The sequence below is a fragment of the Cordyceps javanica genome, chromosome 7, assembly GCF_051103115.1.
Source record: "Cordyceps javanica chromosome 7, complete sequence".
NCBI lineage: Eukaryota > Fungi > Ascomycota > Sordariomycetes > Hypocreales > Cordycipitaceae > Cordyceps > Cordyceps javanica.
This window is the reverse complement of record NC_139301.1, coordinates 3134470-3148462: the sequence shown is the minus strand read 5'-3', so window position 1 is coordinate 3148462 and position 13993 is coordinate 3134470. Positions and strand designations below refer to the sequence as shown.

The 13993-nt window shown below is 57.5% G+C and overlaps 4 protein-coding genes across 4 annotated transcripts; 1 reads left to right on the top strand and 3 right to left on the bottom strand.

Moving 5' to 3' along the window:
- Positions 1 to 121: 121 nt before the first annotated feature.
- On the bottom strand, positions 122 to 1919 carry V2A60_010430 (Zn(II)2Cys6 transcription factor domain-containing protein; the record flags this gene model as incomplete). The annotated part of the gene is made up of 2 exons (XM_083261686.1): positions 122 to 1682; positions 1777 to 1919. The coding sequence occupies 2 exons, from the start codon at positions 1917 to 1919 to the stop codon at positions 122 to 124; spliced, it is 1704 nt and encodes a 567-aa protein (XP_083117812.1).
- Positions 1920 to 3698: 1779 nt separating this feature from the next.
- On the top strand, positions 3699 to 8362 carry V2A60_010429 (uncharacterized protein; the record flags this gene model as incomplete). The annotated part of the gene is made up of 2 exons (XM_083261685.1): positions 3699 to 3915; positions 3969 to 8362. 2 exons carry the CDS (start codon positions 3699 to 3701, stop codon positions 8360 to 8362), a joined length of 4611 nt encoding a protein of 1536 aa, XP_083117811.1.
- Positions 8363 to 8953: 591 nt separating this feature from the next.
- V2A60_010428 (glycosyl hydrolases family 31-domain-containing protein) lies at positions 8954 to 11362 on the bottom strand (the record flags this gene model as incomplete). The annotated part of the gene is made up of 1 exon (XM_083261684.1): positions 8954 to 11362. The coding sequence occupies one exon, from the start codon at positions 11360 to 11362 to the stop codon at positions 8954 to 8956; it is 2409 nt and encodes an 802-aa protein (XP_083117810.1).
- A 503-nt stretch (positions 11363 to 11865) lies between these two features.
- Positions 11866 to 13668, bottom strand: V2A60_010427 (amino acid/polyamine transporter I; the record flags this gene model as incomplete). The annotated part of the gene is made up of 3 exons (XM_083261683.1): positions 11866 to 12695; positions 12757 to 13405; positions 13507 to 13668. The coding sequence occupies 3 exons, from the start codon at positions 13666 to 13668 to the stop codon at positions 11866 to 11868; spliced, it is 1641 nt and encodes a 546-aa protein (XP_083117809.1).
- Between the last annotated feature and the right edge of the window lie 325 nt (positions 13669 to 13993).

The window sequence follows — 13993 nt, the reverse complement described above, 5'->3', positions numbered from 1 at the left end:
ATCCATAAATGTTTCATGCATCAATTCTCAATTTTGTCTTTCCTGCGTTAAGCTTATCTGGCCCGTTGTGACGCATCTCAATTAACAAGGCATACTCACACTGTAAGTAATAAGCCACGCGCTATGGCAGTGTCGTGACAAAACCAGGCTTGTTTCCTCGCCTGTCACCTACTGTTTCGAACGTCACTCTGGCTCGGCCACCAGGTAGAAATTCAACAATGTGGCTATTGATCCGGTGGTCGTTGCATACAAAAGAGCCGGCCACGCAGGTGCAGCAGCAAGCCCCGCCACGAGACGCAGATCGCCATGCATTTTCTTCGAGCCCAATCGACGTTTCTAGCATGGCCGCCATGAGGGAATTGTCCCATATGCCCTCGCGGCGCGGCCAGACCTTTATAAGGTGTAAAATGTCCCGGCGAGTAGCTGGGTCGCGGCAACCGTGACCGGCCCAGAATAGACCCTCGACTACAGACATGGTAAAGGAAAACGCAGGCCGTGCAGTCATGTCTGCGCTTGGGCTTGTAGGCAGGACCCTTAGTAATTCTCCGGCCTCGACTACAAGATCTCTAAATACGGGCAAAAACTCGTCAAAGGCGACCTCACCGATGTATATGTTGGCAGTCAGGCCAATGTGCATAAAGTGCCAGTGAAGATGTAGGGTCAGCATGCTTTCGGCGTCCACGCCGGCCGACGCTCCAGACGCACGAAGCGCGTCGAATTTTACTTTCCACCTCTGGAATTCAACCAAGTATGGGTGCCTCATGTCAATCTGAGGCCGTGGCTGTGCCTTGACTCCCATATCTGCATACTGCCATAGACCAACAAGTGAAGTAAACAATGGCTGAAACTCGTGATAGGCGTCCGTGGAAGAGCGGAACGAAACATCCGAACATTTTGGTGGGGAGCCAGGCGTACCCCAAGGCGGTACGTTTATGTGTTTCAACCTGCTCAGCAGCTGCAGCTCGACGTGCGCAATGATGGCGCCAATCGAATCCGCATTCAGCATGCTACCACGGCGCGTCGCCGAAGACCGATGCTGCTCCCAGAACCGCCACTGATGAAACAGCTGAATGCAGTTGCCGGAGTGCATTACAGCCTGCGGGAGGTCGCCCTGCATGGTGCTGAGCGCCGCCAGGAGCAGACTGGCCAGGAGTAGTGTTTCCCGCTCGGCCTGCGAGAGGTGTCTCTGGCGGGTCAGCGCAATGACGTGCCGGATGGCAGCCGTCGAGTGCGTCATGGACAGCTTCTCGTGCCGGGCTCTGAGGAACGTCTCGACGGCCTGAGGCCGCTGCGACTGGTGCAGCGCCATGAGGGCCAGGCTCGCGTGCCAGATGGCCGGCTGCACCTGGCACGCCCGCAGCACGTCAACCATCCAGAATGCATGGTCGAAACTCCCCGCGACGAGGCCCGCGATCTGGAAGCGGAGCGCGTCAAACATGGTCATGTCGGCCAGGTTGACCTTGACGTCGGCAGGACCAGAAGCGATGCGAGGCCGCGGGGCCATGAGCGACGACGCGGTGCCCGTTGCTGCCCGGGACGACGGAGGTACACGCGAAGCTGAAGGTGACGGCGGCGATGCCGGACGATCTGCTGGCAGCTTGTCATAGCCCTCACAGACCCTCCCACCTGAGGCGCAGCGCAGGCAAGCTGGCTTGACCTCGTCGCATTTCACACGGCGTCGTCTGCAGGTTCAGACAACGACCAAGCGACGTGTGCTATTAGCGGCAAGGACTCTTCCGGGCGGACGCGCGGTGGAGAGGTCAGGGATGGCCTTACCGACAGGTGATACAGCCCGTCCTGGTCTTGGGGGCCCAAGTCCTCTGGCGCGGCGCATTGGTGCGTGCCTCGGTGTGGCCAGACAGCTGCTGCGCGGGGCCGGTTCGAGCACCCCGGCCTCGAAGATGGCCAGGCCCATGCATTCTCCTGACACAAAACTCTATTCCCACTCTGTTTTGACGCTCGGCGATTGGGTCGATTCCCTCGTCCGGTACAGTTGTGGAGTCGCTACCGAGCGGTTCTTTATGCGTGCTAATTGAGGCAAACGGGGGCAGCGCAATTCGGATTATGCATAGAATGCTCTCAGAAGCTTGATGGCGTCGGTTTGCCCACCCAAAAAAAGAAGAAAAAAGAAGAAGATTTTTCTCTTTACTCAATCGGAGTGATGAAAGAATAAGCTGTTGAAGAAACAGGCTGTCTGGCCTGGCTTTCCGTTGCAAGTCTCAGCCAATGACTAAGAAAAGACTGAAAGGCAGGCCGCTGGTAGTACACGCTTACTGCCCGCGCGCTGCGCTCGTGAGCGTTTGCTACTCCTCCATCCCGGATGGCATCACGCCAAATTACCTCCGCAAGTAAGTAGACTGTCCGCAAATTGGCAATCTTTCATCCAAAACTTTCCGTATCTCATCCTTGGCACAAAAACTGGAATCATCGCCCAGTCTCCCGGTGCGATAGCCCGCCCTGGTCGGCCCATCGTGTTTCCTCTCCAGCTGGCTGCCTTGCGAGCTTGGTTGATTTTCGCCCCCGGTTTCATGCAAAGACGGCATACTACCGAGTGTCGATTGTTTCAGTGCGAGGCTGACTCCACCCAGCAAAGAACCATGGTAGAACCGATATACCCTGGTGAGCGGCCATCCGCTACCTTCCACACAAACCAACGAAACAGGTACGGCGCTGAGTGCTCGGCTCAGCACCAATGAGCCTCACCATGGTGCATGGTATCAGACGCATCACAGTCTCAGCCCGCCAGGGCTACACAACCTTGGCAGCTTGGATAGTTATTCACGGACGGACGAGGTTTATTTTCGGGTTGGCTCTAGACCCGAAGCAGTCTAGACTCTTCCACGCTAAAGAGTGATGTTGACTGGCTTTGACCTGCGCTGCTCGGATGATGCGCGACATGGCCGTGGGCACGGCCGTGGGTTGCCGCCTCCCAGCAAGGAACATGCTGCCCCTGATTAACCTCTTTGGGTATGGTAGTCAGCGGAAAACCGAACTGCAATTTTATCTTTTGTATGCGAAGCGGAAAATATGCTCACCATCGCGTATATGCCAAGCTACACCAACCAGTCTGTAGTTTGGTCGTCAACACATTCTGGCCGAAATGGCTAGGTTTCATTGCTGTCATTGATCGAAGTGGTCGAAAACAGTATGAGGACCATACTGACAGGGCTGTCTTTGAAGGAAAATGGCAATCACTACATATCGTCAGTATTCACGCATGGCTGCATCAGAATGGAGGCCCGAGAAGAGAGCGGGGTGGAATTTCACCAACACAATGCCATTGTCAATGCGCCGGTTGAGTTTTTCGCAACTAGTTCCTGGAGAACAGACAGTGTGCCTGGTGCAGACTTGCCTTACTGGTACATCCTAAAACGAACGCTCGAGCTTATGCTTCAGTCCACTTGCTTAGCGACATACACAGCTCGGGTAAACTCACCGTTTCCTGGATCATGCTTGGACCTGGCTCCGGCCGGGTTGCGAGGCTCTGTTTACGCCTGCTGATGGATCCGCCGGTCAGCATATAAACCAATTGGTCTTCCATCCCATCACAAGTTTGCATCTCATCAACTTCTGCATCGACGGTTCGAGGAAGTGCTCAGCGTCTGCAGCTTTCATTCGACAATCATTCTCTTCGTGTCGAACAGGGCTTACACTACACATTCGTTTCCACCCCGTGCTACTAACTGAGATCGTCTGCCATGGCTCCCGCCCGCAGCGTTCTCGCGGTTGCGCTTGCGGCCCTGCTCGGAGTCTCTCAGGCTTCTTACACCGAGCAGCCCGCCTGCCCCAAGCCATTCCCTCCTTTCCAATGCGCTGGTTGCGTTGCTTCCAAGGATGGCAGCAGCCCCTTCGACTTCCGCTCCTCCGCCGACCAGGGCTCCATGACTGTTGCCAAGTGTACTGCTGTCTGCAAGGGTACGTGATAGGAATGGTCCAACATGATAGTCCAATGGCTAATTGGTATATAGGCAACTCGTACCGCTACGCTGCTCTCACATACTACGGTGTATGCTACTGCGGTAACATTCAGGGTGGCGAGCAGGTCCATGTCAACCAGTGCAACTACAAGTGCAGTGGCGATCCCTCCGAGTCTTGCGGTGGCCAGAATGCCTTCTCCGTCTGGGAGGACCCTACCTTCTCCAAGGGACCCGATGAGGTCACCAACGCCGACTACAAGTCCCAAGGCTGCTACACCGACAACAGCAGCCATGGCCGCACTCTTGGCCACCCCGCAAACGTTCCTGGCCTGACCCCTGACAAGTGTATCTCTACCTGCAAGACCCAAGGTTATGCCTATGCTGGTGTCGAGTACGGCGGCGAGTGTTGGTGCGACTCCAACCTCAACCCGTACGCGACCAAGGCCCCCGACTCGGAATGCAACAAGCCTTGCAACGGTGACAGCGCCCAGACCTGCGGTGGTAGCCAGCGTATCAACGTTTACTTCGCCAAGGATCTCGCCTCGACCGAGCCCTGCACTGTTGGTCCTAACCCGTCCTCCAGCGTCGGCCCGTCCAGCTCTGCAACCGCGACTGGCAGCACCAGCTCTGGCCAGTCTACTGGTTCCGCCACCTCCACTGGCCCTGCTACCTCCGGTACTTCCACCGGCACTGAGCCCAGCAGCACCGGCCCTGCCACATCTGGTACCGGTAGCAGCACCGGACCCGCCTCCTCTACCGGCCCCGCCACCTCTACTGGCCCTGCTACCTCCGGTACTTCCACCGGCACTGAGCCCAGCAGCACTGGCCCTGCCACATCTGGTACCGGTAGCAGCACCAGCCCCGCCTCCTCTACCGGCCCCGCCTCCTCTACTGGCCCCGAGCCTAGTAGCACTGGCCCTGCCACATCTGGCACCGGCAGCAGCACTGGACCGGCCTCCTCTACCGGCCCTGCCACTTCTACTGGCCCCGAACCTAGCAGCACTGGCCCTGCCACATCTGGCACCGGCAGCAGCACTGGACCCGCCTCCTCTACCGGCCCCGCCACTTCTACTGGCCCCGAACCTAGCAGCACTGGCCCTGCCACTTCTGGCACCGGCAGCAGCACCGGCACTGAGCCCAGCAGCACTGGACCTGCCTCTTCTACTGGCCCTGCCACTTCTACTGGTCCCGAGCCGAGCAGCACTGGCCCTGCCACTTCTGGCACCGGCAGCAGCACCGGCACTGAGCCCAGCAGCACTGGCCCTGCCTCTTCTACTGGCCCTGCCACTTCTACTGGTCCTGAGCCCAGCTCGACTGGCCCTGCTACCTCGACTGGCCCTGAGCCTAGCTCGACTGGCCCTGCTACATCGACTGGCCCTGAGCCCAGCTCGACCGGCCCTGCCACTTCCACCGGCCCTGAGCCCAGCTCGACTGGCCCTGCTACCTCGACTGGCCCTGAGCCCAGCTCGACCGGCCCTGCTACCTCGACTGGTCCTGAGCCCAGCTCGACTGGCCCTGCTACCTCGACTGGTCCTGAGCCTAGCTCGACTGGCCCTGCCACTTCTACTGGTCCTGAGCCTAGCTCGACTGGCCCTGCCACCTCGACTGGTCCCGAACCCAGCTCGACCGGCCCTGCCACTTCCACTGGCCCTGCCACCTCGACTGGCCCTGAGCCTAGCAGCACTGGCCCTGCTACCTCTGGTACTCCCAGCAGTACTGGTCCTGAGCCTAGCTCGACTGGCCCTGCCACTTCTACTGGTCCTGAGCCTAGCTCGACTGGCCCTGCTACCTCGACTGGCCCTGCCACTTCCACTGGCCCTGCTACCTCTGGTACTCCTAGCAGCACTGGTCCTGAGCCTAGCTCGACCGGCCCTGCCACTTCTACTGGTCCTGCCACCTCTGGTACTCCTAGCAGCACTGGTCCTGAGCCCAGCTCGACCGGCCCTGCCACTTCCACTGGCCCTGCTACCTCGACTGGCCCTGCCACTTCCACTGGTCCTGCCACCTCTGGTACTCCTAGCAGCACTGGTCCTGAGCCCAGCTCGACCGGCCCTGCCACTTCTACTGGTCCTGCCACCTCTGGTACTCCTAGCAGCACTGGTCCTGAGCCCAGCTCGACTGGCCCTGCCACTTCCACCACTCCTGGACCTAGCACCACTCCCGCCAGCAGCACTCCTTGCAACCCTGGCTCGGCTAGCTGCACCACAGTCCCTGGTGGTCCCCAGACCTGCCCGCCTGGCACTTCTAACAGCTGTACACCAACTGTTCCTGCCACTAGCACCGGCCCCGCCACCAGCACTGGTCCCGAGCCCAGCTCGACTGGTCCTGCCACTTCTACCGGTCCTGCCACCTCTACTGGTCCTGAGCCTAGCTCGACTGGTCCTGCCACTTCTACCGGCCCTGCCACCTCCACTGGTCCTGAGCCTAGCTCGACTGGTCCTGCCACCTCTACCACTCCTGGACCTAGCACCACTCCCGCCAGCAGCACTCCTTGCAACCCTGGCTCGGCCAGCTGCACCACAGTCCCTGGTGGTCCCCAGACCTGCCCGCCTGGCACTTCTAACAGCTGTACACCAACTGTTCCCGCCACCAGCACCGGCCCCGAGCCCAGCTCCACCGGTCCCGCCACCAGCACCGGCCCTGCCACCAGCACCGGCCCCGAGCCTAGCTCTACCGGTCCCGCCACCAGCACCGGCCCTGCTACCTCTTCTACCACTCCTGTGCCTACTACCACTCCTGCTAGCAGCACACAGGTTCCCACGACCACACCTTGCAACCCTGGCTCGGCTAGCTGCACTGATGTCCCTGGTGGCCCTCAGACCTGCCCTCCGGGTACATCCAACAGCTGCACACCGACCGTTCCTGCCACTAGTACCGGCCCCGAGCCCAGCTCTACCGGTCCCGCCACCAGCACCGGCCCTGCCACCAGCACCGGCCCCGAGCCTAGCTCTACCGGTCCCGCCACCAGCACCGGCCCTGCCACCAGCACCGGCCCCGAGCCCAGCTCTACCGGTCCCGCCACCAGCACCGGCCCTGCTACCTCTTCTACCACTCCTGTGCCTACTACCACTCCTGCTAGCAGCACACAGGTTCCCACGACCACACCTTGCAACCCTGGCTCGGCTAGCTGCACTGATGTCCCTGGTGGCCCTCAGACCTGCCCTCCGGGTACATCCAACAGCTGCACACCGACCGTTCCTGCCACTAGTACCGGCCCCGAGCCCAGCTCTACTGGCCCCGCCACCAGCACTGGTCCTGAGCCTAGCTCTACTGGTCCTGCCACCAGCACCGGCCCTGTTACCTCTCCTACCACTCCTGTGCCTACTACCACTCCTGCTAGCAGCACACAGGTTCCTCCCACGACAACCCCTTGCAACCCTGGCTCGGCCAGCTGCACTGACGTCCCCGGTGGCCCCCAGACTTGTCCTCCTGGCACATCTAACAGCTGCACACCGACCGTTCCTCCTACCAGCACCGGAGTTCCGTCTACCTCGACTACGACTCCTGTCATTCCTCCTTCCAGCACTGGAGTCCCGCCGTCTTCTACCACTTCTGTGACGGTTCCGACAACGACACCTATCCCCTCTACCACTCCCCCTACAACCACGACCAAGCCGTCGTCGACCTTCACTACCTCGACTCTCTGCCCCGTTGTCATTACACCCACTCCTTCGGGCTGCCCCAACCAGGTCGGAGATTGGTGCCCTAAGCCCGAGCCTGACTGGACTGATGGCATCTCGTGCCTCGAGGCCGCCGCTTCTTGCGCTGTCCAGGTTCCCATCTGCTTCTTGCATGCTGGCCTTTTGAACACTGCCGGCTGCTTTGACTATGCTGCTCGCTGCAAGGCCATCAAGCTGTGCTGTCTCAGCTGTGTCGTGGGTGGCTGCAGCAAGAAGACCTGCGATGTCACTCACACCGAGCCTCCTACCGTCACCACCACTCTCCTGCCTTGCACGTCCACCAAGACTGCCACCCCCACCCCTACTCCTACTACTTGCCCTCCCAGCCCCGAGAACATCTGCGCCGAGGGCTCCAGCTGGCTTCACAAGTTCGGCCCCGGCAACCCTGTCTGCGGTATCCCTCTGCCCATCGTTTCTTGCAACGATGACGCCAAGACCTTCGGCAGCGGCGCTTTCAAGTTGTACGACCACCCTGACTCCTTCAAGTGCCCTATCTTCCCCAAGCCTGGTATCAGCAACGCTTGCCAGGCTGCTTGCAAGTACCAGCTCGATCAGTGTCTGGCTGCCAACGACCTCACCTGCCTCTTCGACAAGGGTGGTCTCCATGGACGCGGCCTGGAGCAGTCGTCGGCTAACAGCAGCCGCCACGAGAAGCGTACTCTTGGCCTCGTCAAGGATCTCATTTGCAAGAAGCAGTATGCTGCCTGTGTCCTGGCCAACAAGAGCGTGGACACGAACAGATGCAAGGGCTATTGCCAGAAATAAACCATCAAACAGAGATGGGCAGATGATTCACTGTTAATATGAAGATGTGAATCTTTGGATGTGAATTGTATTTAATTAGTTTCATCAACTTTCCTTAATTACTTTATTTATATAAACACGTTTGATTTCATTTAACGAGTTCCACCCCTTCCTATTGCGGTGCTTCTGTAGAACTGTGGTTTCCAAGCTTGACTAACATCCATCTGCTGTGGGTAATGCCGAAGCTTCGTCTAGTCTGGACGGAAATTCTGTCCCTGATCACCCGATCTGACTTTATACAGCTGCCAGGTTTGTTCCTGAATCCGCTTTCATCGTTTGTCTGGCTAGGCGGCGATTCTAGTTGCATGGAGTCGCCTCGCCTTTGACTTTGGTCTGAAACCACTGTCCTGGATATTCTTGGTAGCATACACCATTTTAATCTGTTATCGTCGCGAATAGAGCCTGTCCACGTAGAAGGAGACGGTGATAAGATGATTTTGGTAATGTAAATTGAGATGAGGAATTTCCGGCTATCGAATTTCGAATGCAGCTACCCAGAAGATATGAGACTTATAGATAGAGACAGCACGAAATAAAATAACTGCCTTGAAACTAGCTCCGTCTATCGGCTAGGAAAAACTCGTTTAGAATGTGGCGGAGGTCTTCATCCATGTCCAGCGCGGCCACCTGCGTAGCTCGGATAGACGCAGGAACGTCCTTGGGGCTAATGATCTCATCAATCTTCTCTTTCAACTGGATACCGACCTGGGCATCGTAGAGAATAGGATAGATGAGAGACTCCGGGTCGTTGACTGCCAGCTGTCGATTCGGGCCTAGATAGACAATGGCTGTGTCGCCTGGGGCTATGCGACCAAGGTCCACCACGGTACCGTTCTCGACCGACGTCATCGAGATTTTGGCTTTCGAGACGCCGCCGATGGAAGCAGTAATACCGTCAAAGTTGCGAACACCCAGCAGACGGACACTCCATGTCCTTGAATATGCGAGCGCTCCGCTGCGATTGGGTCCAATCGAGAGGATGCCCCTGCGTTGGTCAAAGGAAATGGAAGTTTTGACCCACGGTGCCTTGTCCGCGCTTCCCTCGGCACTTTCGTCCTCTTCGAGAATGTCGAATCGTCCATCAGCCCCGACTACAGCGACAATCTCGAAGCCCCGAGGATTGGCCGCGCCATTGGTGCCTTCCAAGGCAGCATCTAGCGGGACAATAGCACCCTGGCGCATGAGCAGAGGCATCTTGTCCAGCGTTCTGCTCAGCCACATGCTGCGGTTCCCATCGTACACGACACCGGTGAAGAAATCGACCCATGTGCCGGGAGGCAACCACGCCTTGACCTTGCCAGTCTTGGTGCCGCGGTTCTGAGGTGATGTGATGGGTGCGACCAGCATCTGCGAGCCAAAGTAATACTGATTGGGCACACCGTATGCCTCGTCGCGCTCAGGGTGTTCCCAGTACACGGGCTGGATCAAGGGTTCGCCATGCTCAGCAGCCCGGCGGTTCATGGTGTGCAGGTAGGGAAGAAGCCTGTGACGAAGGCGCATGAATTTGACGACAACGTCTTGCGGGCCCTGGCCGGAGCCGGTCGGGAGCTTCCAGGGCTCCTTGGTGACCCATCGATTCTTGGTCGAATGCAGCCTCATGATTGGCGATAGAACCCCGAGTTGAACCCAGCGAGAGGTTAGTTCGTCATCACGACTTCCCCACATGTGCCCTCCAATGTCGTTGGACCACCACCCGTAGCCAATGTTGCTGGCCGTTGCCGTGAATTCGGGCTGAAAGTCGAGAGACTCCCAGCTGGTGATTGTGTCGCCCGAGAATCCGACTGGATACCGGTGGCTGCCCGGGCCGGCGTAGCGAGAAAATACCATTGGGTGACTGCGCTCAGATTCGGGACGGCTTTTCTGCAGGCGCCCATTGTGAAGGAAGTGGAAATGGTTCAGAACCCAGAGGGGATCAATGCCAGGCAGGGAAGAGTGAGTGCCCTGCTGCCAGTCGGTCCACCAGAAATCAAGCCCATCGTCATCGATGTGCTTCAGAAGAATACCAAAGTACGCTTTGAGAAACTCTGGATCAGTGATGTTGAAGGGAATCGGATCGCCATGCGACGTGTCGTGTCGTAGAGCCTTGGCCATGGTTTGGTACATGTCTTCGTACTTTGCAACACCGTCGGCGGGGTGTTCATTCAGCGTAGCTTTCAGGTCGCGCTTGTGAAGCTCATCTACAAATTTCCGAGGTTCCGGGAAGAGGTTTGTGTCCCAGGAGTACCCCGACCATCCGGATGCCCTGGCCTCTGCGACGCGGGGGTCCTTGACCCAATGCCAATCCATGTCAATGACGGCGACGGACAGCGGGATGCGCTTCTCTCTGAACGTATCCATGAGCTCCAGGTATGAATCAGCAGTGTACTCGTAGTAGCGAGACCACCAGTTGCCAAGTGCCCAGCGCGGAAGCAGCGGCTGCGGCCCCGACACCCGATAAAGGGCCTTGACAGCATCGCGATAATCGTGGCCATAGCAGAACAAGTAGGAGTCTACTCTGTCGGGGCCAGGCTTCCTGGGCGCGATGAATCCATCGTCGGTAAAGAGCATACTGGTGTCATCAACGTTTGCGAAACCCTTGCGCGATGTTACGCCAGGCTCAAGCTGAACGCGACCGTTGACGCCGTCGAGCGTTCTATATGTGCCGCCAAGCGTCTCATGACCTTGGCCGTATCGCCACGTTGTCCCGAGGTGGCCGTATACACGCACAAAGAGACCCTCTGGGGTAAATTTGGCCTTGTTATAAGTAAGATGAAAGCGGTCCGTGAAAATCTCAACAGAGCTGCTCGATTCCACGAGCCGATAATCAGGTATCTCGCAGTGGTCGCGATTGGCCGCAAATGCAGACGGTCGATCCTCAAAGTCACCATCTGGCGCCCATTCGTAGCGGACAAGGCCGTCGGTGAGGACTGTGAAGCGGAAATTCTCGCCTTTTCGGCCGCCGACAATCGGGGAAGACGGCATTATGAGTTTGGCAGTGAGACGGGCTGGGTTAGCAGATTGTGGTAGGGCGGAGATGCTTCCACTTCGCAATGGAGCCCTAGTTGTGCGCTCTAGGCTCGGAATGAACTCTAGCAGTAGACGAGGGCGAAAAGAAGCAAGGGCACGGGGGCGTTTTACGGAAAGTAATGTCGGATCGAGAAGTACGCGTCTACCGCAGCCGGGCATGCATGCTGATGGAGAGTTGTTGATGCTTCCCCGCGATCGGCGGCACGACAAAATGCGGGGTGACTTACTTATAAGTTATAGCACTCGCCGATACTTGGCAAGCTGGCCTACGCCAGTACGGACAAATGACCACCATGACAGCCTATTTTAGCATTTTAATGTGGCGAGTTTCTAATTATTTACAACCAAGTGAGTGCTGATAAGAATCGCATTACTTTTGAAAACTAGTTCTGCTGGAAAAACATGACTATTATAAGATATATGGGTAGGTAGTACACTCGAGCAGCCGTAGCTTCCACTCAAATTTCGACAATCGGACCCTCGTATTCCTTCCTGGCCCAAAACACGTAATACAGAATGCTGAAGATGATGATGAAACCGGTAACGACAGACGCCCAGTTCATAGTCTCTGCCGTGGGGTTCATCATTCCGGGCCAAAAGCTGAAGAAGAAGATGACAATGAGGTAAATGCAGCTGAAGGCGTTGTTGGCAACACCAAGCGCACCTGGCAAGCGCCACGGTCCCCAGACAAGCTCGGCGCCGGAAGTGTTTGCAAGAGCAGGCAGCTCCGAGGCACCGGGCATCTGGAATCCCTTGGTTGTGCGTCGGTACAGCAGCAGGCTGGCGCAGATGAAGTAGGACAAGTAGAGACAGGAAATGGAGAGGGAAATGACGGCATTCAAAGCAGTAGCCGAGCCAAGGTTGATGAGAGCCAGGAGACAGGCAATGCAGGTCGTGCAAGTGATGGCCCACAGAGGCACTGTGGTGCGGGCGTCGACCCGAGAGAGAACACGCCAGAATGGGAGGCCACGATCGCGCGCAAACGACCAGAAAACCCGAGACGTCGAGGCGAGCATGCCGACTGTAGCGCAGGCGCCGAGGATCGTAATGATGGCGGCCATGACGGTTGAGCCAGCGACCGACCCAGTCGAGTCCAGAAAGAGCTGCATGTGGGCGAAACCAGTTGGCGACTTGAGAACTCCTTCTAGATTCTGGATGCAAAACAGGACTGCAATGGTCATGGCGAAACCAGTCGTACCGTTGATGAGCATGCTAAGGAAGATCGATTTAGGGACCGTGACGGCGGGATTGAGAGTCTCCTCCGACATGTGGAAAGCAGCGTCAACACCTGTTTGTGTGTCAGAGAACAAGAATGAATCAACTTGCAGTTTGACGTTTTCAAATCTCACCAACGAAAGCAAAGACGTTGCCAACCAGACCAACCATGAAGGACAGACCCTGCGTCGGCCAGGCACCGCCATTCCGGAACTCGGTAAAGACTTGGTGCGCGTCGCCGTGGTATCCGAGAGACACCATCGGGATCAAGATGGCAAAGAAGCCGAGAACATGCAAGACCAGGATGAGGCCTTCGAATTTCGGCAGGGCGGAGCTGACGACGGCGTTGATGAAGACGGCGAAGAGCATGATGGCCCAGAACAGGAGCGTGCCCTGGTAGGGCTGCGGAACGTAGGTGTCGGCGTTGTTCATGGCGATCATGCCCTGGATCATGGTGCCGGTCAGGTAGGCCGACGACGCGACGGAGCCCTGCCAGCCGCCCACCGCGAGCCAGCCGGTGATGTAGCTGAGAAACTTGGCGCAGCGGCGCGGCGCCAGCATGGCGACCCAGTGGTACTGCCCGCCCGAGGTCGGGGCCATGGAGGCCAGCTCGGAGAGCGTGGTGAAGACGCTGATGTTGCCGAGCCAGACAATGATGTAGCCGTAGACGACGCCGGCGTAGCCGCCGTTGCCGAGACCCTGCGCGGACAGGACGAGGGTGGCCTCCCAGGTGATGAGGATTGTGCAAGAAAATCCGAGAATGGACATGAATCCAAAGTTTCGCTATCAACGTCCAACAATTAGTACCCCGGGGCGCGGACAGTTTACAACGGGCTTGATTTCAACTTCTTTTTTTTCTATTCCGCGGCTTGTGTAGTCCTTACCTTGAGAACAGGCTTCTTGCCCAGGCGCGCAAGCTGCTCGTTATCAGCGTAGTCGCTCTTGGACGCTTGCTCGCTGTGAGGGCCGGAAGGGTCTTCCACGGCGCGCATGCCTTTGGCCGTGGCCGTGGACATGTTTCCTAGTTCATGACTGGTAGGAGCCATGATTTGCCGAAATGCTAATCGGACAATCACTTGGGTGTTCTGGTTGAAGAGCAGAGCTGTGCAAGGTGTTGCGTCAAGAGATTTGAGAATACGAAAGAAACTTTCAAACCATCAGAAAAGAAGCTCGGGGGGAGCAAGACCCACGTGTCGATGAAGAGCAAGTGTGTGTGTTCTGGAAGAACAGCTGCAAAGAGAACCTTGTTTCAACCCGAAAAGCGTACAGAAGAAAACGGCCCAGCTTAGCTACGGCTTACCGGAGCTATTATAGGAAAGTGAACGGGTCCAAAGCAACAAGGCCATTCTCAGAAAGAAAAAAGGAAAAAGC